Below are 24,984 nucleotides of genomic sequence, written 5' to 3'. Positions count from 1 at the left end.
AGAGCCCAGAGCTCTGTCTGCTGTTGGGCTAACGGAAGGACTCGGAAAGCACGAGGAAGGACACACAAAAAATAAATTACTTCGGATATCCGGAAATGTTTTCCTTCCTCTTACCGTCGCCGCCTTTCCGGCCCGGAAGGATTCGGTCCTGTGCGTCTCGCTTCGGTGGCGAATAACGCGCGCCCCCTCCGTATAGTTATTCCTGCTTTGAGAGCTTTGAGGTGCACAGGAACGCCCGTGGAATGGGTGATTGGGTGAGCAGTTTTTGCACTTTATATGCACAATTTTTGATAGTGCTTGAATGGTGCGCTGCCGCGTAGACCCGTCTCGTTCGGATCGAACTTTTCCCTTTCGCAAGTATTGAAAGGCAATTGTGAATCATTGTGCCGTGCGCCACCGGTGCCTTTGCGGTGTGGAGTGGATGACATTTGGAAGGACCTTTAGCGCTTGTACGAAGGCGAGAGGCTGTGGGACAATCGGTTGTTGAAATGAAATAAGATGAGATTTTGTTTTTTTTAAATTATGACAATTATGAATTAATGAAGGAACTACCGATCTTCCGAATCTGAAGTTATGGCAATTGAACAAATTTTTTATTATTTTTTATTCAATTGTAGAATGAGTTAATTTGTCCGCCATTCATCGGTTCAACAAGCAGCTTAACGAATTGAAATTAAAGGGGAAAGTTAAGCATATTGTACACATATTTGAATTTTCTTTTCATAGCTTCTATTGGGCCATTGGCGCCGTATCTGTGTTTTTAATGTACCTCTATGTACGTCTATAGCGTTGACGGATCGTTTTAAAAGTCTTGCGACACAAAGAGCTTGTGCATTTTTTCTGCGGTGATCCAGTGTCTGGAGGCCTACCAGTAAACGGGAGTAGTAAAAATGTTAGATTAAACCGGTCATCGAATATTCTTATTGGTTGTTGTTGGATAGTCAAAAGTTAGTCAGATAGTCGTAGTGAAGCATGGTGCCGATGAGATTTGAACCACGGTCCTGCCCTGTGAAAACTTGCGCCGATTTCTCTTCGTCACAGGGTCTCTCCAACTCATGCTTTTCTACATTTGGTAGACAAACGATTGTAAAAGCTGGTAGGTTGGTCTGTTATTATAGACTATTTCAATTATTCAGATTATACAAGATTGATTATTGCTTGCATCGTAAAAACATATACGCCACTAACTAGAAATCGCAAGATTTAAATAATAAAACCCAGTAATTATGCATATTGAATCATTGCTCCGAATGCCTATGTCTTGCTATTCGTATTTTCATATTTAAATTTATATCTTTTGTTTTCTTGTGTATTCCTAATTTTAACATAACTTACAACATAATTCATAACTTTAATAATATCATAATGATAACATAAAACCTATATCAAAATAATAAATCTTAATAATACATTCATCCACTAACAAAAGAATGTACGCTATTGTTAATCTTTCTGCCATCAGCAGTTATCACCTAATAATCCTCCAACCGCTGAGATTCACATTAAAACATTTCCTTGCCCAAATGTATCCTGCGTCCTTCTTTTTTTTTTTGCTCCTTCACTCATCCAACGCTCAAAATATCACCGCCAATAATATCCTTTCACGCCCCAACTGGCACAGCACTCAAAAAGCAAAAGACCGATCGTGTCTGGTGAAATTAGTTCGCGGAAAAATGGGTGAGTTTAGCTGGGTGGCAAATAATATGCGCCCTTAGAAAAACGCTCGCAATATGTTCTCCCATCACCCCATCAGCCATTAGAGTGACGTGTGCACGCTCGTGTGCCTGTTGTTCTGGTGTACAGCAATACAAAGGCACACACACACACGTATATACCGGGCGATGACAGGCTTCCAATTTGATGGCCGGGTTCGAAAACAATAGACGATGGGAAAACACAATCGGAGTTCAGCAGACACGAACTTCACCGGACAGGGAGGCAGCTGTCAGCATGGCATGGACTTACTAGCCTAGAAGTGGGCCCATCCTAGCAACGTCCCCTTCCCCCCCGTTCGTACGGTACGAGAAATAGAAAGGGGAAAAAATGGAAAACCCAAAACCAAAACGGAGCCGAACCTGAACACTTCCTGTGCAACTCTTTTACTGTTGCTATGTTTTTTTTTTCACCACCACCATGACAAAGGTCGTGGAAATGAGGGTTCGGGGAAGGATGCAAACCGGGGGCTGTTGCTTCTTTCACACTGTCCCACCGCCCCTTCTTGGAAAGCTAGCCCGACAGACTTTCTCTAATCATTGTCACTGGAATATTGTGACAGCAAATCGAGTGTCACTCGTTGTCGGTTCCATTGTCACCGGCTGGCCGTCACTGTCTCGGTTGCTTCGGTTGCTCCGGCAGCCTACAGCGTAGAGCCTCATTGTGCAGTTGGTGCATCTGTGTGGCACCCCGATAGCGAGACACAACACCTTTTCTAGCTGCTGTTTCGCTTTGTATGGATTGTGGATACACATACAAAGACACACACACGCCTCCGACCGTTTTCTCGCTTCTGGCGTGGCGACACACGAACCCGAATACACAATAGAATGGCGCTGATGAGGACACGGAAATATTGGGACAAAAATATACCCGGGAGCGCGTGAAGCACCACCCGTATCTAAACGAACGCTGGATGAAGTATGCAAACACGGGCAAGGTACCGGGCTGCCTTCGCTGTAGGGAAGCAGCGCGCGAACACAAAGACACCGATGTTGCCGGTGCAACTCGCAGCGACGAGCGTCTGGAGTTTGCACCATAAAAAAGGGGGAAAGGAAATAGCTTCGTGGCCTTTTTTCGCTATGTTTTTGCTCTGCCTTTGGCACGGTGCACAGCAGCACACTAGCCTGGATCTAAAATTGTTGTGCAGTTTATTTTATTATATGCTATCACTTCCTGCTCTTTCGGGAGCAGAAGAAAAGAAACCGTATCAATGCAATCCAATTATATCCAATTGCGATTGAAAAGTGTCGGTTCGCTCTTTTTTTTTTGCTGATGCTAACAGACATGCAAATGAATTTTTCGTTCGAAAGGGATATTATTCGAATATATGTCTTACAACGAATAATCATGTACTTTCGTAAAATCGTTCATTACAGGTGACTATCCTGCTGACAGTGTACCAATATTCTCCAGCACTACAATTTTAAAGGCTTCGTTTTTGCGCAACAAATTAGGCGTTTTCTTGGTATCCAATTAGGCGAGTAAACGGTAATGGATTATTCATCCATCTACAGCTTATCCATTTTTCGAATTCCTTCTCTTTGTCTAATATGACCCTAAATATGACCAATAAGGCTAGCATGCAAGAATCGTCGATTGAAGTAAACAACTATGTTTTACAGTCAAATCAAGAGAATCGTACAGGCAGTGTAGAATCAATCATTTCAGTGTATCGATTATGTTTTCAGTGAAACCTGCAGCTGATACTGCGTTCTCGTACATGGTGTAAAGATTTTTCTGAGATTTTATGATCCAATGTCCGTTCTGCATCAACCATGGTTTTCTTACCGTAATGGTCCTCCAGGATCCTTTCCAATTACTCCCAGATTATGTTTAAGTTGATGATACAATATCCGTTTCCTTGGAAAACTAATTAGTTTAACTTTCCGTCAATCCACATCCACATTTTCGGGAGTTTTCAATGTTTTTTCTTGCTTTATCTCCAATCGAGTACATCAAGAACAAATGATCTTGAGAGTACTAATTACATATTTTATTGTACCATTTATTTTGAGAGCTTTTCCCCTGCGGTTGGTCTACAAAGCGAACAGTTTCCGGCTAGAGGAGCTTTTACTTCAGTGTTAATTTGAGTAAATTCATGCATTGTTGTTATTTATCAAGTGAACGGACAACAAAGTCAAATCCATGAATAAAGACACTTTCTGTAAAAGTTTATAAGCAACACTAGTACATCGAACAAATGCCAAATTCATCAAATGCATTGCGAAAAGCACCTATCGCTGGAGACAGGACTGAGCATTGTAAACCTTTGTACTAAAGAATTTCCGCAAGATGACTAGGGTCGTTATCGTAAAGCATTAATACCATTACATTGATCAGCTGTCATAGGTTATAAGGCATAAATCTTTCTTGTTTTCTCAAAAGCTTTATTCAAACCGAGCGAGGTAAGAAAAACTTCACCCGTTTATAGAAAACCATACCACTTGTCTCAACTATACAAAGAAGATTTGCCGAATGGTACACCAGATAGATAAACAGCTCCTTAGAAAAATCGGAACCAAAACACCCAGTTGCAGTTATCATTTGCCTGCAACCAGCGGCAAGGCAGCGGCGTAAAACTCTTAACTTCACAAATCAATCGAAAGCTCAACTTTCACCCATAAAACCAGCCCACCCTCCCATCAATGTTAACAATAACGATCGTAAAAAGTACCTCGTTCTCCTCTCCATTCTCGCATATCCCTGTGCCACGGGTAAAGATGATTCCCGAAAAAAACACAGTTTTGTTACTATAAATTCCCCGCTTTTCCCGAATGCATCCGGGCGCCGGGAGCACACAAAAGGGCGGATTAACATTTATCTACGATACGTGTCGAAAGCGGCACAAGACACGGCCGATGCTATCGGTATTTTAGCGCGAACGTACAATCACTGCTGCTGCTGCTGCTGCTGCTTTGCCGATTGCAATCGTGGCGACCGAAAGTCAAGTTAGCAGCACGGCACTCCGGCACTCGTAAAACTTTACAGCCTCACACAATAGGAATAAAACACGAGGAGGGGGGTGGGATACGAAATTCGCCTTGCCAAAATAGGAAATGCCGGTTAGCTTCGACTGCTTGTGCTACGGGGCTGCTGTTGCACTCGACGCGCGTTGCAGCGGACGCGTTCGAGCAAAGTCGCCGCCTGCTGGAAGGAAATCTTGTTTTTTTTATGGCTGCCCAGGCTTACCTTTCTTCTTGCGAGAAATTTTGTGCCGAAAGCCAGGCAAGACAAGAGCTTGCCCGTGCAACATCCGATGCACACACACACACTTGCCACGGCCGCTTACCACATCCCCAGGGAAAGAAGGTCACATCTCAACCGACCGTGAGACATAAATTTTCCAACCTTTAGCTCTCTGGTGCGTTTTCCCATTTTTTCTTAGCATCCCGGAGGGAGCGAATGGTACGGCACTTTACCGGAAGCCACTTCTTTGCGGGCGGGAAGTTTTTGGCAAGAAAACTTCGACAAGCTTCACGTCCAATAGTTCGACATGCCACGACCGGAACGTACCCCCGTGTCGATGTTATGTGTGTGTGTGTCGTTCAGGGCGTTTAAACAGTGAGAAAATTTGAAATTTATTGCCCGTTCAAAAGGTAATACATTTTCCTTTCACCGTGGCGAGGCGCTTGCAGCAACACAACAGCTTCACACACACACACACACACACTATGAGGGAGAAAGAAAATTTGGGGAACGCTGAGGTGACCGTGGTCGTCACCTTGTCGGTTCGTGCAGCGATGTTCGCGCGAGTAATTTTCACAATCGCGGGAAGCAATTTTTTCCTTCACCGTTACTCCTTTTTTTCCAACACCACGTTCAAGGCGAAGAATTTCCACGTCCTGTTTCTTACGGCACATGGAAGCAATATGATTTGAAATTTTACCCACGCATTTCTATGCTGATGATGATGATGGTGCAAGACGATCCAGTGTTGGATCTGTATCTGCTGAAGCTTATCCGTCTCTATGCTATCAACCATAAATGGAGGACAATTTGCATGAAATAAGAACACCGTGTAGTGTGTGTGTGTGTGTGCTGTATGGGTGGAATGGAGCTGTGGGTGGGTTATAAATCAAAATCAATTCACCACGCCACGGTAGCTGCCGCTTACTTACTGGTTGGCTGTGTGCATTGCTACGATTTGTACGTTCATGTACGTGACCTGACAGCATGAAGAGGATGTGTACGTTCCTGTTCCCGGTATACGTGTATGTACGCCGGGAATTTGCCGGAATTTGATTCATGATGAACAGGAATGTGTGTCGGGATCGATACAGGTCGATTTCCAATCGTCCATCCAATCGGCTTTGTTTCTCCTGGCCAATGTAGCAAGTGTTGCAATAATTGATATGCCCTTTAATAGTCAGTTTTTCCTTCCACTCACACACACACACGGACTCATGCTGCTGCTCTTCCTGAGCGTTTAGCATATGCTAATCATCAGTTTACCAGTTTACGATTGATTTAAATGGTATGCCACTATTGGCAGTTAAAATGCAACCACATACGTCATAACTATGCACTGTCTGGCAGGCAGGTATGACGGCGATGACTGGGAGCAATGCAATCGTAAAGGTTGATTTAGCATCCGCAATCAAAACCGTATTAATCTCACTCGGCGTCGAGAGTTCGGTTTCGAGAGTGAATCATCGACGCGTGAAAACGAGAAACACGCAAGTGTCAATTTTTATACGCCCATATCAAAGCGGTACGGTGTACCATAAAACCGTACACACATACAAACACAAACATCCAACCGGTTGAATTGTTCGCTCATTTGACGACATAAACCCACCCTCCGCGGTGGCATGAAATCAACCAATCAACCTTACACCACAGTCCGTGCGCGTGCCCGTCGATTATTGCTGCACGGTTTGGGGACATTCTCGATGATGTTACGTACGTGCCGCATATTTGAAGCATACGGTGACAACAAAGCGGCCCCAGTATTGCGCGATAGTGCATTTTATTGAATTGCCATAAAACGGATTTATTTTTATCCCACTGCGACATATTCTCCGGTTGGTGCTTTTGCTGCGCCTGGGGAGCCACCGTTCAATATAAGCGTCCATCAATGGCAAACAAATGGGCAGACCGGCAGTCCGGGATGGGTAGAACTCATTCGAGCAGGACCTTCAACCGTGCACGCCGGCAATGACACTGGGGGACACGTGAATCGAAGATATCACCTGGGAAAGTGTGCAGCGTCAGAGAGGAAAGGTTTGCCAACATGCAGGAGGGAATGATTATGTTTTGGTTGTTATTCAAGGTTGTAATAGAATATTTTTATAATACCGAGTTGCACAATGTAGTGTTATTATGTTTTGAAAATAAATATTTTATCGTACAATCATCGTAACGAGAAGGTACGCAGCGAAGAAAGTTGCATTACAAAAGGCAACAAAGTAAATAAACCAGCTTGACCGTTCTCACGCAATCTGTCTCACGTTCACTTGCAGCTCACTACTAAGCTTCTCATTTGACGTATCTCATGCGTAATAACTGAGCTTCATACGTATGTTTCACCCCATTTTTTTCGTTGGAACTCTTAAAACTTGTACTCTGTAAGGGAAGGGCAAAAAAGCATCCATCTTTGCCTAACTACTACAAGCAACACTGCTTACCCATCCTTGTCGAAAGCGGTGAAACAAGCGTCCATGGCCAGCGAAGGATTCGTCATAAAGTCCTCGTCCGGGAGCTCCGTCGGCTGCTGGGTACCGGCGGGCGGGAGCACATTGATCCCATGTTAAGGATTTTGCAGCGGGCGGTTAATCATGGTTAAGTCGACAGGAAGCAAAAGCACGCAGCACAGCACAAGCAGTGTTGGATGTAAACACGAAAGTAATGGAAAGACAAAAACAAAAGCATTTCATTAGTACTCGGTGTCCCAACAAGTGACCCCCATTTTTATGGTCAACAGGCCCAGTCCTGTTGTCTGAGGGAACAAACGAAAAAAAAAAAACAGATTAGAAATACCAGACGGGAACGAAAAGAAAACAAACAATTTCTAGAAAGCACACAGCCCCAAACGCCTGTTCCGATGTCAGTACGGACATGCGGAGCATAAACATGGTTGACATCGGAATGGGGTCGGTCGGTAAAAGAGGGGGGGAGGGTTAGAGGTAAGGTACACTGATAGAAACAAGGTCAGAAATTAGCACTACATGAAGATTAGAAGAAAATAAAAACGAAACGGAACAACGGCACAAACGCATCTCCCAATAATTAGCCAACTGTCAAAGGTAAGCACCATAACAACACACACAAATCGACGGTACGATTCGGAAAGAATGCGGTGGTACGTCACTTAGTCGTACGGTTTCGCTCGATCACCAACCAACTTGACCACTACCACCACCACTCTCTACTAAGCCAATCGGGTTTAGCCTGCTGCCGGCCCCTAGTTTGTCTATGGTGCGACGGATCTCAGAAACACACACGCTCTAGCCTTGCGGTTGACCGTTTTGGAAAAGAGAGGAAAATTTGTGCACTAACTGGTGACTGGCAATCGAAAACACTGCAGTACAAGCCCATGTACTGCACACGAACACACACAAGCACACTGCTCGGTGGACAAGGACGCACGCACGCACGCACGCTTGCACAAAAAAAAAGGCTCTGCCCTGAAGAGACCGGAGCGCACGTCTTGGGGATTATATCACGACAGGAACTTTGCCAGAAACAATCACCGAGCGCGCACCGGTCTGACCGCACAGGAGGAAAACGTGAAAATGTGAACCCGTCGTACTGGTCGCCACGGTTCTGACTTTCCCGTGCGCCCGGAAAGTATCGCCGCGTTGGCAACGTGCTTATTGAAGAAACCTACCGAACGGTGACCATAGCAACGGGGTAAATAGTTTCTCTCTACCAAGTGAACCGAACGCCCGATGACGTCCGTTGCTACGCATGGGGTTCCGTGCACGGAGCGCACGGTTGAACGGAGCGATTTCCCTATCGGTTGGCGCTAGGGAAAGTTTTACGCCCGCGGATTGCTGGCATTTGACGTTGGGCCTTTTTTTTTGAAGGAATTTGAATTTTTAGGCCAGATTGACAGTTGGCTGTGGGCGAGCTAGCCAAGGAAGTTAGAGTAGGTCAAAAAAGCACACGTCAACGCTGGATGTGAAGTACGCCGGTTCCGGTCGCGAACGTTTTGCAAATGGTGTTCGATTTACTGCCCAATACATCAAAGGTTAAGAGTTATAATTTACTATTGAATCACGAACTCGAAGGTTTACTCGCTGGGAAATATCAGTCCAAAGTGAGATGTTGTCTGTGTACAGACGGCGTTTAAAAATTATTACAGGTCAATATTTGCATTAGCCAGGAATTACTTATGCACTATTATAGAAACAGCCTATATTGTTGTTCTTATTCGCGCCTTTTTATTAGATAACTGCTCATAGTGGCGGTCATAGAGAAGCTAATTGACAGAACGATCACTTAAAAGACTCTACTTTAGTCCTTTTTGTCCCATTCGGTGTCAACCGCATGACGTCATCAACGCTTTCTGCTCGATTGTTTTGTTGTTGTTTCAGAGAAGTAAATAGATAACGCAATTCGCAGCACCGAAGGCGTCTTTTCAATAGTTCCCCATAAGAATTATTGTTTGGATCTGGATAAACAAAGGATAAAAGCAACACGAAGGAAGGAACAAACAACAAGATGGTTGTGGTTGGAATTGGAAAGCGATTCTATGAGCCTTACACACATTTAATTTTATTAATGTCACTTACACACTAAGTGACATTAGAAAAGGGATCGATTTGCTGCTGCCTCCATTCGGTCTTAACCACATGACAAGAGGAACGTTTTCCTCCATAGAAAACAGCATTAAGACAATTAAACTGCGGATCTGTTTTCCGTGCACTGCTTCCTCTATTCAAACACTATTAAATAAACTACAGCTCTACAGTTTCTGTAAATGCTGTTTGTATCGGTTCCGTAACGGACGATGGTCCGGGGGGCTGTAAACACGCAGGAAGAGGTGCAACGATCGGAGATCAGCGACGCTTTCTGAGAGGAGACATCTTGTAGAGGCTCTGGCTTCACTGGAGTATTATTTCTAGTGACACAATCCATTTAAAACCCAGCCCATGTATGTATCGAAATTATGGCCGTCTCTCGTCTTGCTTGGTGCGAGCAATGGATAGAATGTTAACAGCAAATTAACGCCTAAGATGCTGCCCGGAATAGTTAAACTAAATCCAAACGACTTTACTTGGTGTGCCAGGAGCGTGTGTGAGTCTGTTTTTGTTTTGTGTCGTCGTCGTTGTCACTCTCCATCGCTACCCTAACCGTATCATTATCCTCCAAACTCACACATGCAGTGCCCCATATGTGTGCCCGAGGTTGGCCATTTTCCTTTCTAGCGCGCCCGATGCTTTCTAGTGTGTAGCGAGAAAGTTTGCTTCAAATTGTAAGGTAAATTTCTTTTTGATTGCGTGTGAAAATCCACCGTTTCAGAACAGCTTCCCTAACGGTAGCAGAACGGTCTGCGAAGAAAGCTACTGGGAAAAGTGTTAGGCCGCTACTGCTGTCGGTGTAACCAGGCGGACCGGCGGAACGCGAACGACCATTTACAACACGATACGGCTTTTTCAGGCGTAATCCTTTTAACATTAGCGCCACTGTGAATTATCCCTTGCCCTTGCCGGTGAACGACAGCGCAACGGAAGTCTTTTCTTCTATCGTGCTGCGAGTCTGCGAACGGTGAAGGAAACCTTGCCCCAACGCTGCCTCACCCTGACCACACGAAACGCTGCCCGGACGACGACGACGCCACCGGTTCGGTGGTGGAAGCTTCGCAATGGACTCCTGCCGTACTCGAGCATCGTTCGGTTTCCTTTTGGCGCTTTCCGGCAAGAACCCGTTTGGGAGAAAATTAAATACTCCTTTAATGCGCTTCACTTCCTTCGCTTTCACCCGGGGATTATTTTCTCGGCGCGCCAAAAACGGGTGCGAAGATTGTCTCGAAGCTTCAAAATAATGGAGCCTGTTTGAGAGCCAACTGTAGGTCGTGTAGACGCCCGGCATAAACTCCCAAGTACGAGTAATGAGACCTCGTTGCGCACATCCTTTTTTTCCCTTCCTATTGCTGCTTGCTTGCAATCCTGGCCGGTGTTTCTTCTTCGCCGTAACCGTGCCGCGATTACAACAAGCACAAGCACCGTAGATTAACCGTGGCGAACCGGGACCACGTTCGGTGGGCTGGGTTGAACAGAACATGTCGAAAACAAAATATTCACGTCCAGCAGCAGCAGCAGCAGCAGGCAAAGACGCACAGGCGGATGGAAACCGATTATGCTGTCCGTTCGGTCGGGTATGATGATGCTTTTCCGAAAATATTTCCATCATTAACTCGTCTCCGTCTACGTCGCGGTGCTTGCGGCCGATGCTAGCCGTCGTGCAGCGGAAGCACAGCTGTGGTGTCCGCCGTAAATGTGGCCGGGAAATAAACTCCGGCACTGGGGCGGGTGAGTTAGATGCGAGCTTAGGCAGGGTTGAAAATGTTCGGCAAAAGCCCGGCATGAAGTTGACGGGCCTGGTTGGTTCGGTTGAGATTGAAGTGAAGTTTAGCGGTTATTATTAACCCATTGCATGTTTCTCATAATGCTTTCACTTGCATTAAGCAGCATGAGAAGGGGGTAAAAGAGAACTTTGGGGTTACGGTTTACATCGTAATATGATAAAATCAATTTCAATAACACGGTATGTTTCATTTTGCAGACATGGTTCGAACCAAGGCTGGCATTTATTAAACACGTTCTGATCATTTGCGGATTTAAATAGTGGAATAATTGAACGAAGCTTTATGACATGGCATTATGTGATATCAAAGAAAATAATATATTCCTTTCCTTTGTTTGAGATATTCCTTTGATCAGTTAGTGCTTCATGAACTGTTGTACATACAATCCGTTGTTTTTCATCCGATGTTTTAAAGGTTGATTAATTAATTAATTTTTTAAATGTTAACATGATGGACTGCTTAGCCCTCTCGACAGCGTGCTACAATTAGAACACAGTTTACATAATTATACACATTTTCTATGGCATCTCAATGCAAAATTAAACTAGCGGTTGGGTTGGACACGATTTAAGAACTAGGCAGAAGAAATCCCGTGCTCAAAGACATCACAAACAGCGTTAAATTTTCGACACATAAATAGAAGTTAGTCGCAAAAGCTAAAAGACGTCCGTGGTTCAGCGATTGCAAGCATTTCCCGAGGTCGAATTCATGCGTTTCATTAGGTTGATTTTTAAAGCGTTGCATCTACATGCTCTCAAGATTGTTTTTATATTTTATCCGAACGAGCATACCCAGAATATAGCAAAAAACTGATATGGAAATGCCTCGAGAAATACGTACAAAATACAGCACAAGAATGATGCGATCCGTAACATTTGAACTAAATAAAATAATACTATATGCTCTTTGATATTGAGGCTGGGCCACTCGTTATCAAGCTTTGGTATTTAAATTTTTAAATTTGATATAATACAAATTGAGTTAGTTTGTGTTTAAAGAACAATGCAGTTGAAATGAAAATGGGGTTTTGCGGTTGTAATGAGGTTTCTAAAAATATCTGTGTCATTTTGAGCTTTCGAATCGTATGCCATTTATTTACAGTGTGTCGCTCTTTGTAGGACTACCTTTCCTTATAACTCAACTAGGTAAAATGGATAGAATGTATCCATTCTGTTCTAAATTCAAAATTTCCACCGAACAAGTTTATAACAAAATTTATTTAGTGTTGCAAAAGAAGGTACTGAAATCAATCCGCTTTTCGGTAGAGCACTAAATCATTCTGAGAAACCTATAATACTCTGCACAGTAAACATAACAAGTGACCTTGATGCTTATAAACCTTGTGGTGGACTTATGCTGTAGTACATAGCAATAATTTGAAATTAAAAATAGAATTTTATAATAATTTATTAAACCGCAAGATTAATTTCATTTCAATTTGGCAAACAATGAAAACAACCAGGAGCATGAAAAAGTTTGATTCGTGCATTTTTTATTATTAATATTCCTTTCAATTATGGTATTACGGCTTAACGCCGTATTGTCACCACTGTTTTTGGGTGCTATGTGTAACATATGAAATATTCAAAAAGGCATTTCCTCTTTATTTGCCTTATCCCGGGCATGCTCGGTTGTGGATGAGTGCTGAATACGTGGTTGCTGATGATGTAGATGTATGGAATAATATGTATTTTATTGGTTGTTTGGGTGAAACTGGTTTGACTATTGCATCAATGCGTGCGTGGTTGTTTCCGATTTGCGACTATTGTTGTGCTCTTCTACTGTCGACCTTTAGATTTGGGGCTGGACTGCACCAAAACAACAATTATCATGGACAGTACAAACAAGAATTTGTCTGAGTACAGTGTTCTGCTGTGCAGTCCAGCAGGAGAAGACCAAATCCAACCCGAAACTGAACTATATTGGAGAACTGTACTTGTACTGTAAGGTACGCTTGCCTCCCCTTTTACGGCAGTGTGGAAATTGTCCCCGAATGCTGTTGCTTCGTTATCGGATCAACCGTGACACTTCAAAAAACATAGACAACACAACAAATAACAAAGAAAGAATGGCGAAGAACGAAAAAGGATTGGAAAGATACAATGTTTCTCAGTTCGTAGAATTTTTCAAATAAAAATAACTGCGAAAATCTGGCTTTTGGCGCATTTTTCAAAGTATTATCCATTGATAGCCAAAACATTCGGTTGAATTTCCAAATTCATCGTAATAAGTAGTCGCAGAAATACTGTTCAGCAGCTCGTCCATACATACTGCATTGATCAAGGGGGATGTTGTTTGGAAGGAAAAATGAATAAGTTGTACAGCGGTTGGGCTAACAATTCTCTTATAATCAATTCCAAGTACATTATAATGAGCACCAAAAATATGTAGCCGAACATTATCAGGTTGGAATATATGTTTGACAGTACAAGTACACTGTGGCTATCTTTGGTACATGGCTCATTGCTTTTGTAGATTTTACTACAACTGTTCTCGCGTTAATTGGATATTTCCCAAGCTAGCAGCAAGCAAAATGCAATATTCAATAATACCACCCAGTGGTATGCAATAAAGTGATTTCAAACGGCCACAAAATACGCTGACGACTGGTGCGATTAAATCCTCTCGCCGAAACATATTAAAACAATGAAAGCCACTTATGAAACACATTCCACTCACTTGGAATAACGAAGAAGAAATCCAGACACTTTCTCGCACACCGTCCCCAAAACGATTACGGGGGATCCGGGATCCACCGTAGGAAAAACGGAAAGTCTATAAATACCTCTCGACTCGTACCAACCAACCACCGAAACTGTTCCGTTGCAATTAGCTACGGAAGCAACGGAGGCTACGGAGTTGAGAAATGGGAAAACTTAAGCTGAAGGATTTGAATGCTATTCGGTTGGAAATTTCATCTAAAACCCGGTTGCTTGGCAGAGCGACACGACGATGGTACGTAGCAGCAGAATTACCGTGCGCGTTACCGCATTTCTACGAAATCAGATTCCCGGTGCTGACTTGTTCGCAGCACAAATACTTACAAACATACATACACACACACACACAAACTCACGCGTACATTTTCTTCACCACACTTGGCGCAACACGTGTAGATACGCGTGGCAGGATAGATGGGGGATTGGCATTTTGTCTCACTCCTGCTCACAAATCACTCCACCCGTAAGCTCCATTTGTCTCCGTTGCATGTGACTGTGACGATGATACTTTGAGGATTTTCCATCAAAAACGGATGCCAAAATTCGGTTACATTTCGATCGCTTCCACACACACCGCAGCCTATTTCTTACCATTTGTCCATGTTTTGCCATGACCGCAGAAAACTGTTAGGAAGCCAACGTATTCCGACCGTCGATGATTGTGTTCCATATTTCTTCTGTGATTTGTTTCCTGATTTTATATATGTGTGTGTGTTTGTGAGTTTGTTTGTGTGTCTGTCGTGAGAGAAGAAAAACGAAATCGCACAAACCGGCACACGCACCCGGACCGATGCGAACCGAAAAGCTATTTGCACGCCGAAAGCTCAAGACCCCAGCCACCCGCCGCCCGGTATGCATAATTTATGAGTCCTTGCAACAAACTCCTCAGGTTCGAAATGGGAGCTTGTTTTGGGTGGAGTTACCTTCCTCCCCTTCGCCGGGCCCAATTCTCTCTACGGTTAAGGTCCACAGCTTCCCTTTTATAGCCCGGCTGTTCGGTATTCCCGGTATCATCTTCCCGGTTTTCTTTCTACTCTGCCGGCGACCCGGTTGTGAGATACTTCCATTCAAATGACTTTTCTGTTTCTTTCCCTAATGCCCGGCCTAACAGCGTTAGCAAAAAAGAACCCAAAAAAAGAAGAGACGAGGAATCGATTCCACAAGACGAGAAGTGGTTCTGCAAAACCTCTGTGCGGCACCCAACGTGCGATATGACAAACCCGGCGGCTCTTAAACAGCTCAGGCAGTTTTCTTAAATGCGGTGGTCAAAGCACGAGAGGATACCGGGCCCCCGAAACGCAACAGCCGCGGTAAGCGGGACAGAACCGAAGAAAAAAGCGCTCATTAAAATTCATTAAGATGTTTTTAGCGCTCGTCCTGCTCGTTTTGGAAATGTGGAGAAGAGAAGAAAAAAAAAACGCCAAGGCGCCTGGGCCAGGTCGTTTTCTCTATGCAATCTTGCGAATCTGATTGTGGTTGAAGCTATTGGGCGAGATGGGAATTGAGTTTTCGGTTGGTTTGTTGTTTTTTTTTTTGCTTTTCTCTCTCACTCTCTTTGTAAGCAAGTTTAAGCTTTCCTTTCAAATTGAAATAAAAGTGACTCCACGCTGACTGACAGTGACACGGCAGTTGGATTTACGTCACTTGTAAAAGTTTAAGACAAACGATGGTAATCGATGCACAGTGGGTTGCAAAGTGTTGCTACTGAATGCTGTTTAATATATTTTTAATTTATATACAACAATAATAGAAATGAAACTCTCGTTATATTAGGACTATAAATAAGTTCGTGTGACATTAGTACAAGCGTCGTAAATCATTATTAGTACTGCATGAACAAATCAGCTACCGAAAGTCATCGTATATAAATAGAAGTTTGTGAAAAAACTTGGAGGTTTGCACGGTTTAAAAGTGGCATTTTTCTGTACTAGGAAAGGCTCTGGAAATTCCTTGAAACATGAAGTTAGAGAACTTCAAGACAACGCTCGTTTCCAGGGTGTTTGAGGTAACTCAGCCAGCCATTTTCCAGTGTTTAAAAACTATGGGGATGATCGACGAACTAAAGCCAAGGGATCATCGATACCAAGACCGTATATTCAAGTAAAACTCGACCACATGTGGCTACACCAATTAAAAAATATGTTAAATCGCTCAAATGGAATGTTCCGCCCTACCCGCCGTTATAATCCAGACAAGGCGCCTTCTGATTATCATCTTTTCCAACCGATGCAACATACCCTAGCAGAACAGCACTTCTCCAATTTTGGAGGAGTGAAAACATGGATTGATGAATGCATAGCGTCCAAAGAACCCTTTTTTTTTTCAAAGAAATCCTCCATTTGCCAAAAATATGAGAAAAAGTAATAATCAACGATAGAAAAAACTTTAAAATTTTAAAGAGTTATCAATTCTTCATTATAAAGCTTTCAATTTCGAAAACAATCCGCTCGATCTAGCGGACTAGATCGAGCGGACTCGAATAAGCGCAATTCTGGTTTGTTACAAATTGCATTAATACCTAGATGATCAAAAATCAATCAAAAATCAATACAATGACTAAAAATTTAACTTCTACTAGTTCTGTGCGGTTCTCAAATAACTTACAAGAATTATTCACTCATTAATTCCATACAATCAAAGAAATCTTCCCACAGGGATACGGTTTGCGTTTAATATGATACCAGTCGTTCCCTATCAGTCGGGGTTTTACTTATGTGGTTCGTGTACTTTTCATTAGTAAGCACTGTCGACCCTCATCAGTAAAAACTGTATCCTGATATTCAAAATTTTCATAATATTCCTTAGGTGCATAATTGTAAGAAGCGACAGGAATGGTTAAAGGAAATGCTTATAATTTTGCTATATTTTGTCCATTACAGATGAACCACAGCCCTAAGTGACTGATACTTATTCAACTCAGTTAAAGTATCATATTCAATCACGCTACAAAGTTGCTTAAAAGCGATCCATCAAGAAGGTCTGATTTTTCATTGGCAAAGAAATTTCATTCCATCCTCAATGTAGAACCGTCACAATAAAATGAAATAAATGAACACACACACAATGCTTGTTTCTCAAGGGGGTTAATTAAATAATCTCAACTCGTACAGAGCCCACTCGGTTGGATGAGGTACGAATTAGACACCAACACGTACAACTCGTGCTCCATTTTAATTAGCAACGCTATGGAAAGGGTGAAAAACACACGAAACATTCGCAAAAAGTTCGTGGTTAGACAAAGTTAGAAATTGACCACCATCATACGGTTGGGTAGATTAATCAAAATCCTTCTGCACAGGCGGCGTGAAAGAGATGGGAAAGCAGCCGAAACCCCATGCATAGCGTGGCAATGAATTTAAGCTGCACCTCTGTGTGCCGTGATTTAGCAGTGTGTTGCGCATTAATGAGAAATTAAATCGGACACTCTGACTTAGGTGCGGGGGTCCTACTTTTCGGACCGACAGGGATAGCTTGCACGTCGTCGCCATGCCGTCTGTCTCTAATGTTCCGCTGACACGCATACTAAAACGTGCTCTGGAGATGGGGAGGACATGAAAAAAAAAAACTTACACCCTAGACCTCGGTTGGCACATTGTAACCGGAAGGTGGCTGCTAAGTGAGCAAGCCCAGCTTCAAATCTAACGGCCAACAAGCAAGCAAACAACACATATACAATACCGAAAAAAAAGGAGGGTGAAAAAGAACACACCGGACTTCCTGTCGCTTTCCACACATGCTAAACGGGCCTCGTGTACCGTCAGCCGCATGGTTATTTGACGGCGCTGGGCACAGGAGCGAGGTGCTGGTGCGTCTATTGTTCCATGGGGAGTGTGGTGCGTCGGGCAACGATGCATGGGCGGAAGTGAAACGAAATTACAATCACGAACGCAAACTCCGAAAGTGCTGCAAACTGTCAGCAAATATGTGTGCAAATATTTATCATCCAACTGAAGTGTGCAACCCAAGTGCCTTTCGGAAATGGTAGAGATGGTAGAGAAAGAGGGGGGGGGGGGGGGGGAGAGATGGGAGGCGGACAGTGCCAGGACCAACAGGACTACAACTTATCTCTGTCGTTTCCTCCTGCTCGCTACCGCTACTGCTGCTGCTGCTTTGCGAATAGCTGTTTGAGACTGTTGGAAGAACTTTGTTGCAGGTTCCCTGCCTTGGTCCAGGGAAGGGGATTGAGTTGGCAGCAATTGTACGGGTGGAGCTGGGAAAAATCGGAATAAAACGCCACCTCCCCATTTTCAGTGTGTGGTGTGTTCCATTTTTGGCTCATTTTGAGTCCGAACTTAAGGGCTTCGAACTACCGTACCGGCAGCAAGCAAGCCAGTGGTGTCCGTTTGGCCGTTACTAACGGAAACGAACTAGGGCACACTGACAGATATGCAGACACACGGACACACACACACGTACAGGTCTGGTTTTTGTGTGTGGCCTGCCTTCTGCAGAAGCTAAACAATGTGTCCTGGGCGTTCGGAGTCTATGGCCGCCATTGCATACACGGGACACATCTCCAATGGTCTCGGTTTTCGGTTACGGAGCCAGTCTTTCAAAACATGGAAACGGTGAATCGGTTTTACACGCACACCAGGGGCCATTTGGGATTTGGCAAATGTCGAGCATCGTACACAACTCTTTTGGCAATCGTCTTTTGGGGCCAACTGTGTACCTCTCTCGACCAAAATAAAAAAAAAATCCGAAGGAGGGCGGCGGCTTTCCAGCTCATTCCTGGAAAGTTCGCACAAAACCTGGAAGATGAACTGTCATCAAAAAATGGGTCGTACAAGAAATGCTAACCCCATGCCGGGGGAAATGCAACCGAATTGGAAAAGTGGACAGGAGCGAGAAAGCAATTGCTTTAGGGTTTTTCCCATCGAAAGTCATCCGAAGACACATTTGTGACTTCACTTCACATGACTTTTTCCCCATGTCTAGTCTATCTTCTGAATGCATAAACATCGAATCATTCCAATGATCACACACTGCTTCCCTCCCGGTTACCGTCGAGGTGATATGATTCATTCGTTTATGCTGTGTGAGGTGAGAAATAAGCCATTTGCAAACGAGGAGAGGTATCGTGGCAAGGGTTCACAGTTCAGACGACAAGGCTTCCCAAAAGAAAAAGCAATTTTTGTTTTGCTTTTTCTGTAGTACACCACTTTCCTTACAGTGTGTGGTACACATGTTGTCGAACAAATAAAATGTCATGTTGTTTTTGGGGGTTTGACTTGGTAGAATGCCGATGTTTCATGAACCTCCGGATATGATCACCAGCTTCACAATGTGGGTATTTTTAGTGGGTATCAAGTTGATATGTAAAGAATACTTAACATAATCTCTTTACCCGAATGTCTTGAGACTAGCACAAATTTGACTCACTCTGTACAAAGTGAGCGCAATGCTTGCTGAACTTAAACATTTCGGCCTCGCTTTCTCTCCTTCTCGCCACTTCTTCCCCATCAACACGTGGGCCATTTTTTGCAGCCTACAACTCAACTCCCAACATTTCGAGCTGGATGGAATGAGGCATATACGGGTGCCCAAAGTACTTCTTGACGATTGTACGATTATTGCCTTTTAAGACCGGCCCGGCGTACGTGTGGTCTCACGGTAGGTGAACATGTATGTCCGTGTATGCCTGCTATGTCTCTAACCCTTTACCTTTACCAAAACTCCACCCAAACCAATCGAACGGGAAAGTATTTTGAGGGCAGAACGAGAAGATAGTGGAAAAAAGGCGCAATTGCTCCCAGCTTGAAGAAGAAAAACCCCGTCCCAGCCATGCAAACGGCACACAAACCGGTGGCGAAGCACAAGGAGAAGAAAGAAAGAAAAAGCAGCACCATGCGCCTGCCATTTACCGGTTCATGGGAAATTTATTGAGATTCGCAAAAGCAACAGTTTACTCAGCACTTAGCAGTAGCAATATAGCAAGGAAAGCAGAAGGCTTCAGTGTATGAGGGAACGATGAGGGGCTCGCGCGCGCGCTAATGTGTGAATAAATAATAAATTCTCTTCGCCAAACACTTCGCATTTCGGAGGATCGCTGATGGAGTGGTCGATTTAATGGGTCTTCGCGTACTTTAAAAGCTTTCGGCTGGCCGGATGTAGTGTGACGAGGGCACAAAAATGGGAAATAAACGATGGTTTGTTTTTGTTTTGCTTGCTTTACTTTCAACACTTTCCTTCCCTTCTCTCTCTCTCTCTCTCTCTCTCTCTCTCTCGCGCTATCTCCCTCTATTGTGTTTACTCGTGCTGCACACTTTAATCAACATAATTAACTTACTAGCTCCAATTTGGTTCACCTAATGGAACAGTTGCTTAATTAAACATTCATCCGTAACGCTGCCCAGAGTGAAGAAGGTATGCAACGCATCATTGCCGTTCTCACCATCACCATCATCATCCATTGCATATGGTGCATCCACAAAAGGTCAAGCAGGAGAAGTGCAACGGGAAAGACGGAGATGGCAAAAAAATGGCAAATAAAACATTTCCTTGGTGACATTTGCAATGCAAATTCATTGCCGGCTCGAGGATTCCGCTTGACTTGCAGAGGTGCTCTCTGCAAGACTGCTGCTGCTACATTGAATGCCTCGTTGAGGGGCTTTCTTTAGGGAGATAAATAAGCTGTTAATTATTTTACTACCAATATGGCAAATTTTTAGGAATTCTTAGTAAACTATATAATAAATTTTGGTTTAGTATGAAATGAGGCAATTAAATGGTAAGAATATGTATCGAAAGAGAAAAATATTGTAGAGCCATCGCGTGCGGTCTAGACTATAAGATAAATAAACATAAACTTCCATTTATGGCAAACATTTTCCCCCTGAACTTGTTTGGCACTTGTTTACTGCCCCTTTTTAAATAAAATTGTCGATAGAGTTGTCCAACAGTTGCTTTTGCTCTATGAAGCATTTTCCACAGAAAATTTAAACAAAAATAGCAACTCAATCAAAACAATTCTCCCGCTAACGAACCAACACTAACATGTGGAAAGGCCACTTAATCGTAGTGACATTAAAAAAACATAGTTACCTTTTGACCTTTCGCTTTTGCCGGTTGGGACTGTGTACGCTCTACTTTTACATGTTTGGGAAACATCGGTTGTGCTCTCGAAATGTCATAAAACTGTCACCTTCGAAGCCAGTACCGCATGCAGCGCAGATCCAGCTTCATCATCTCGATATTGGCTGGAACTGGAAGTGTTGACAATGGTTTTGCAACCACTCAGGACATACGAACACAATTCTACCGCTCGCATAATGTACGACCGTGGCCAGGGTCTTGTCTAGCTGTGCAACTCTCGGTCACAATTAAACGGCTAAGCCTGCCGTGGTTTTATTTTCCAACACTCCAACGCGGATGCTAGAATAATAATTGACTGATTGATTGCGATGGACGCAATGGGCATGTGTGTGGGACAGCTGCATGACATCGGTTGGCCAGGGTTGATACAGGCACTGGCTATTATAGATGCTGCTAACGAGGCAAAGTTTAAGACGAGCATTCTCGACTGTTACTATCACGAAGGTTAGTCGATGGCGAGAACCGTCAACAGCGACAACTTTTCCAATTATTAGTTTGCAAGCAAGCAAGCAAGCAACTGGGACCGGTAAAACTTTTTTGTCCCCTCCAACGGCCGGTATATATTGATAAATTGTTTGTCGGAATTATGCTGCGCAAAGATAAAGTTCTAAAAATAAGTCGAAAAAATGCATAATTATGTCCCAGCTCAATTATGCGTTAAGCTCACTCGCTAGGCTCTTTTTTTTAATTAACTTCAAATAATGTTAAAGCATACCGTTTGTCGAATGGTACAATTGTACGCCATTGCAAGCTTTGCATTTATTTTTTCCAGCTTTTTCTCGTTTTATCTGTGAAGTAAATTTTCTCCAAAATGTGCTTCTCGTGAAAGCTTGTTCGCATTTGAAGAATAAGGATTTTTGTTTCAGACGTATATTAAGATTCAGGATTTTTCTCAAATGCCACTCAATTTAACACACCTTTAGATTGTTTAGATTGAACTGCACGAACATTAATTCATACTTAGCAATACAATTATTTTGATCAATGTATTTTTCATGTTCCACACTCCAACCCCGTTTGAAAAACGGATGAGGATAATGCTGACCTTGAAGTTGAGGTCAGCATAATCAATAGCATCAATACAACATACCTCACTAACAGCAATATTCGCTTCCAGTGACATGCTAGTTCATGTGTTAGTTAACTTGTTCCGTTCACAATCACTTCACAATCCCGCCACACTACACTGGCGAGTACACTTGTCGAAAGAACACTAATCTTCTGAAACAAGCCGGTGCTGATAGTGATCGTATGCAGTGCGCTTACAACTGTCGACTGAACTGAGGTTCGTTTGTGTTCGGTGATCGGTCTGGAACGATTGTAGGGCTTCACCACCTACTTGAAAATCCCCCGCTGAAAATCCCCCGCTTCAAGCTTGTTTATAGAATGAATAATTGATGACTCATCGGTTGAGAGCGCGTTTCTCTATTTGTATGTCTGAATAGCAATTGGTAAAAGCTAGATTAAAAGTTACATTTAATTAAGTATACAGATTGATTCCTATTTACTCTACAATATGTAAACTTTAATATTATTCGGTCCAAAATGTGTTGCCTCTTTTCTATTCAAGCAAACACGATTTCATATTATTGCCGAACAATTTAGCATTCAGTCAAGCTTGTCCATTTGCTGATGACGATCGATTGTACACCTTCAGTTTCCGCTCCGTTCTCAATGCTCATGTAACTTTAACCAAAAAATGAGAAATAATATCCCATTCTAACACAAGCCTGCATGCAACATGAGCGCCCCGCACAGAACAAGCTGATGCTGCCACCCAAACATTTATTGTGCTCTGAAACAAGCCAACCCAAGGTTCATGGTGAAGGCCAGGCTGTTTACAATAAACACGCAGCACCACAAAACCCCTCATCTCTCGGCCCGGGCAGCCACGATTGTCAAGACAAACACAGCGGCACACACAGGCCTGCTGTGCGGTCAATCGTGCCCGACATACGTGCGATAGAATTACGCCACTGGAACCAATCAAGTCGCAAAATGTGCGCACACACCTTCACGGCGGCGAAACGAAAACCAACCCCTTTGTAGTGGCTTTCATTTTGTTGCGTTTGTGTTGGGCGCTAGGCTTCGCGAGGACAGTGATGAGATCGGATTTCAATGGGATTTTAGGGCAAACTTAATCACGATCTAATCACTGCCTAATGTCACCGGTGATATTCGATGCAATCCATCAAAATGGATAATGTTCTACGGTAACGCGCACACAATTAGCACATTTTGCGGTGCGCTCAATTAGCTTGCTGTGCTGTTGGGATTGGGTGTGCTTTCTGGTTATTCACGAGAAAATTTAGAACTTATCAAAGTAATAAGGGCATGGACCGAAAGCACACATTGTAGAATAATGGCATTGGATAGCAAGGTTCGGTAATGCAATTGTCAACAACAAGCTCGGATTTTTATTCAAGTCTTATTTTTTTATTCATGCAGAATGGCTAGTCAGTAATGCCAGAATACATTGTTAAATTTGTAACAAATATCAGAGGCAAGCACGATTCCACATTCTGGGATAAGAGAATTCTGGAGGAGATTTCCCATACTATAATGTTGGAGACTTCGAGGCCATACCTTCGGTAGAGGAACTATCGATGCTCTTAAAAATGAGCAGACGTAAAGTTGCGATGGATGTTCTTCAGTCCTGAAGGTCCGACGAATTCTGCCATCTAATGAATTCTGACCTGTCGAGGTTTACAACACTGTATTTGTATCGAAAATCAGTTGTTTGTTTTATTCTATTTTCTTACTACATTTTTGACAAACGTTTTGTGCTAAATAGTATCTTACTCACTCTGTTTGTAAACGAGACATAAAATGTTTGTGGTTTGTTTGATTGATATTATTTAATTTTCGCATAACGACAGCTTCTTGTATATCTTTCTCTGTGTTCTTTGTATATCCCTCTCTACAATTTGTTATATTTTTATTTTGCTGTCTGATTTCCGGAGGCGTCCGAACAAAGGTATTTAATTAAACGAATAAATAAACGAACTGATCTACCGCGCTACAGATTCCGCTTGACCAATATTTATCCATAACAGAGCGCATTGCATACTTTTAGGCACTATGAAGACAGCACAACACAACTCAACTCTCAACTCTTGTCTATTTGCATATAAAACATCTTCAATTAACGATGCAAACAAACACCTTATATAAATAGCTCCCACCTAAACATTGCATTAACGCTGTCAGCATGCAATCATCATTCACGAAATCAACTCGCAGCAAATGCACTGAAATGCACCACACCCACTCCAATCATCGGCCGTCCCGCACGTAACCAAACAAATATAAACCAATTTTTTGGCGCATTTCCGGCTCCAGAAACTCGTGATGGCACGCGAGCTTCGTGCACACCAAAAAAAAGGGCCAACACCACACAATGATCCCTCTCCCGGTTCGGGAATATTCAAGCGAGCAGCAAAATGGAACCATTTTGTTTGATGAACGGTGCACTGATAAAAGCGGTTCAAAACAACGACCTGTTCCCCCGGTTTAGTGTTTCCAATATGCACGTGAAAGTGAGCAGTACTGTGAGCGTGGGATACACATCATTAGAATAGCACAAAAAAAACAAAACGAAAAATTAAAAACCCTGAGCCACACGGCTTCTTGCGAGCGTACAGCAGAATTCAGCATTTTTCTGTTATTTATGGCGGGGTTTTAGTTGGGCCTTCCGTGGCGGGTTGACCTCGATTGCGTTTATTGGTTCTCGCGCATAAGGGTGCATGTTGCATCGTGTTGCGTGCATTGATGCCCGATAGTAGTAGCGCCCGTCCGATATGCATCACCGAGCCCCGAGGTTTCAGTTTGTGTGGCGTTCCCAAACTGCTGCTGCCATCCGTTTTGTGCGATATTATTATTTATGTACCTCCCAAAGCGACACCATACCCCTTTTCCTCC

General features: G+C 43.3%; 1 protein-coding gene across 1 annotated transcript in view; it reads right to left on the bottom strand.

The window, feature by feature from the left end:
- LOC126565783 (uncharacterized) overlaps window positions 1-7,456 on the bottom strand; it is a gene marked incomplete at its 5' end in the record, with an annotated part of 32,434 nt that extends 24,978 nt beyond the window's left edge. The window contains one exon of the mRNA XM_050222996.1: window positions 7,344-7,456. Coding sequence (XP_050078953.1) covers window positions 7,344-7,456 — 113 coding nt within the window. The remainder of the gene's footprint in view (window positions 1-7,343) is intronic.
- Window positions 7,457-24,984: the final 17,528 nt, after the last annotated feature.

The sequence above is a fragment of the Anopheles maculipalpis genome, chromosome 2RL, assembly GCF_943734695.1.
Source record: "Anopheles maculipalpis chromosome 2RL, idAnoMacuDA_375_x, whole genome shotgun sequence".
NCBI lineage: Eukaryota > Metazoa > Arthropoda > Insecta > Diptera > Culicidae > Anopheles > Anopheles maculipalpis.
Note: the sequence above shows the minus strand (reverse complement) of the source record. Positions and strands in the feature narration are given on the sequence as shown.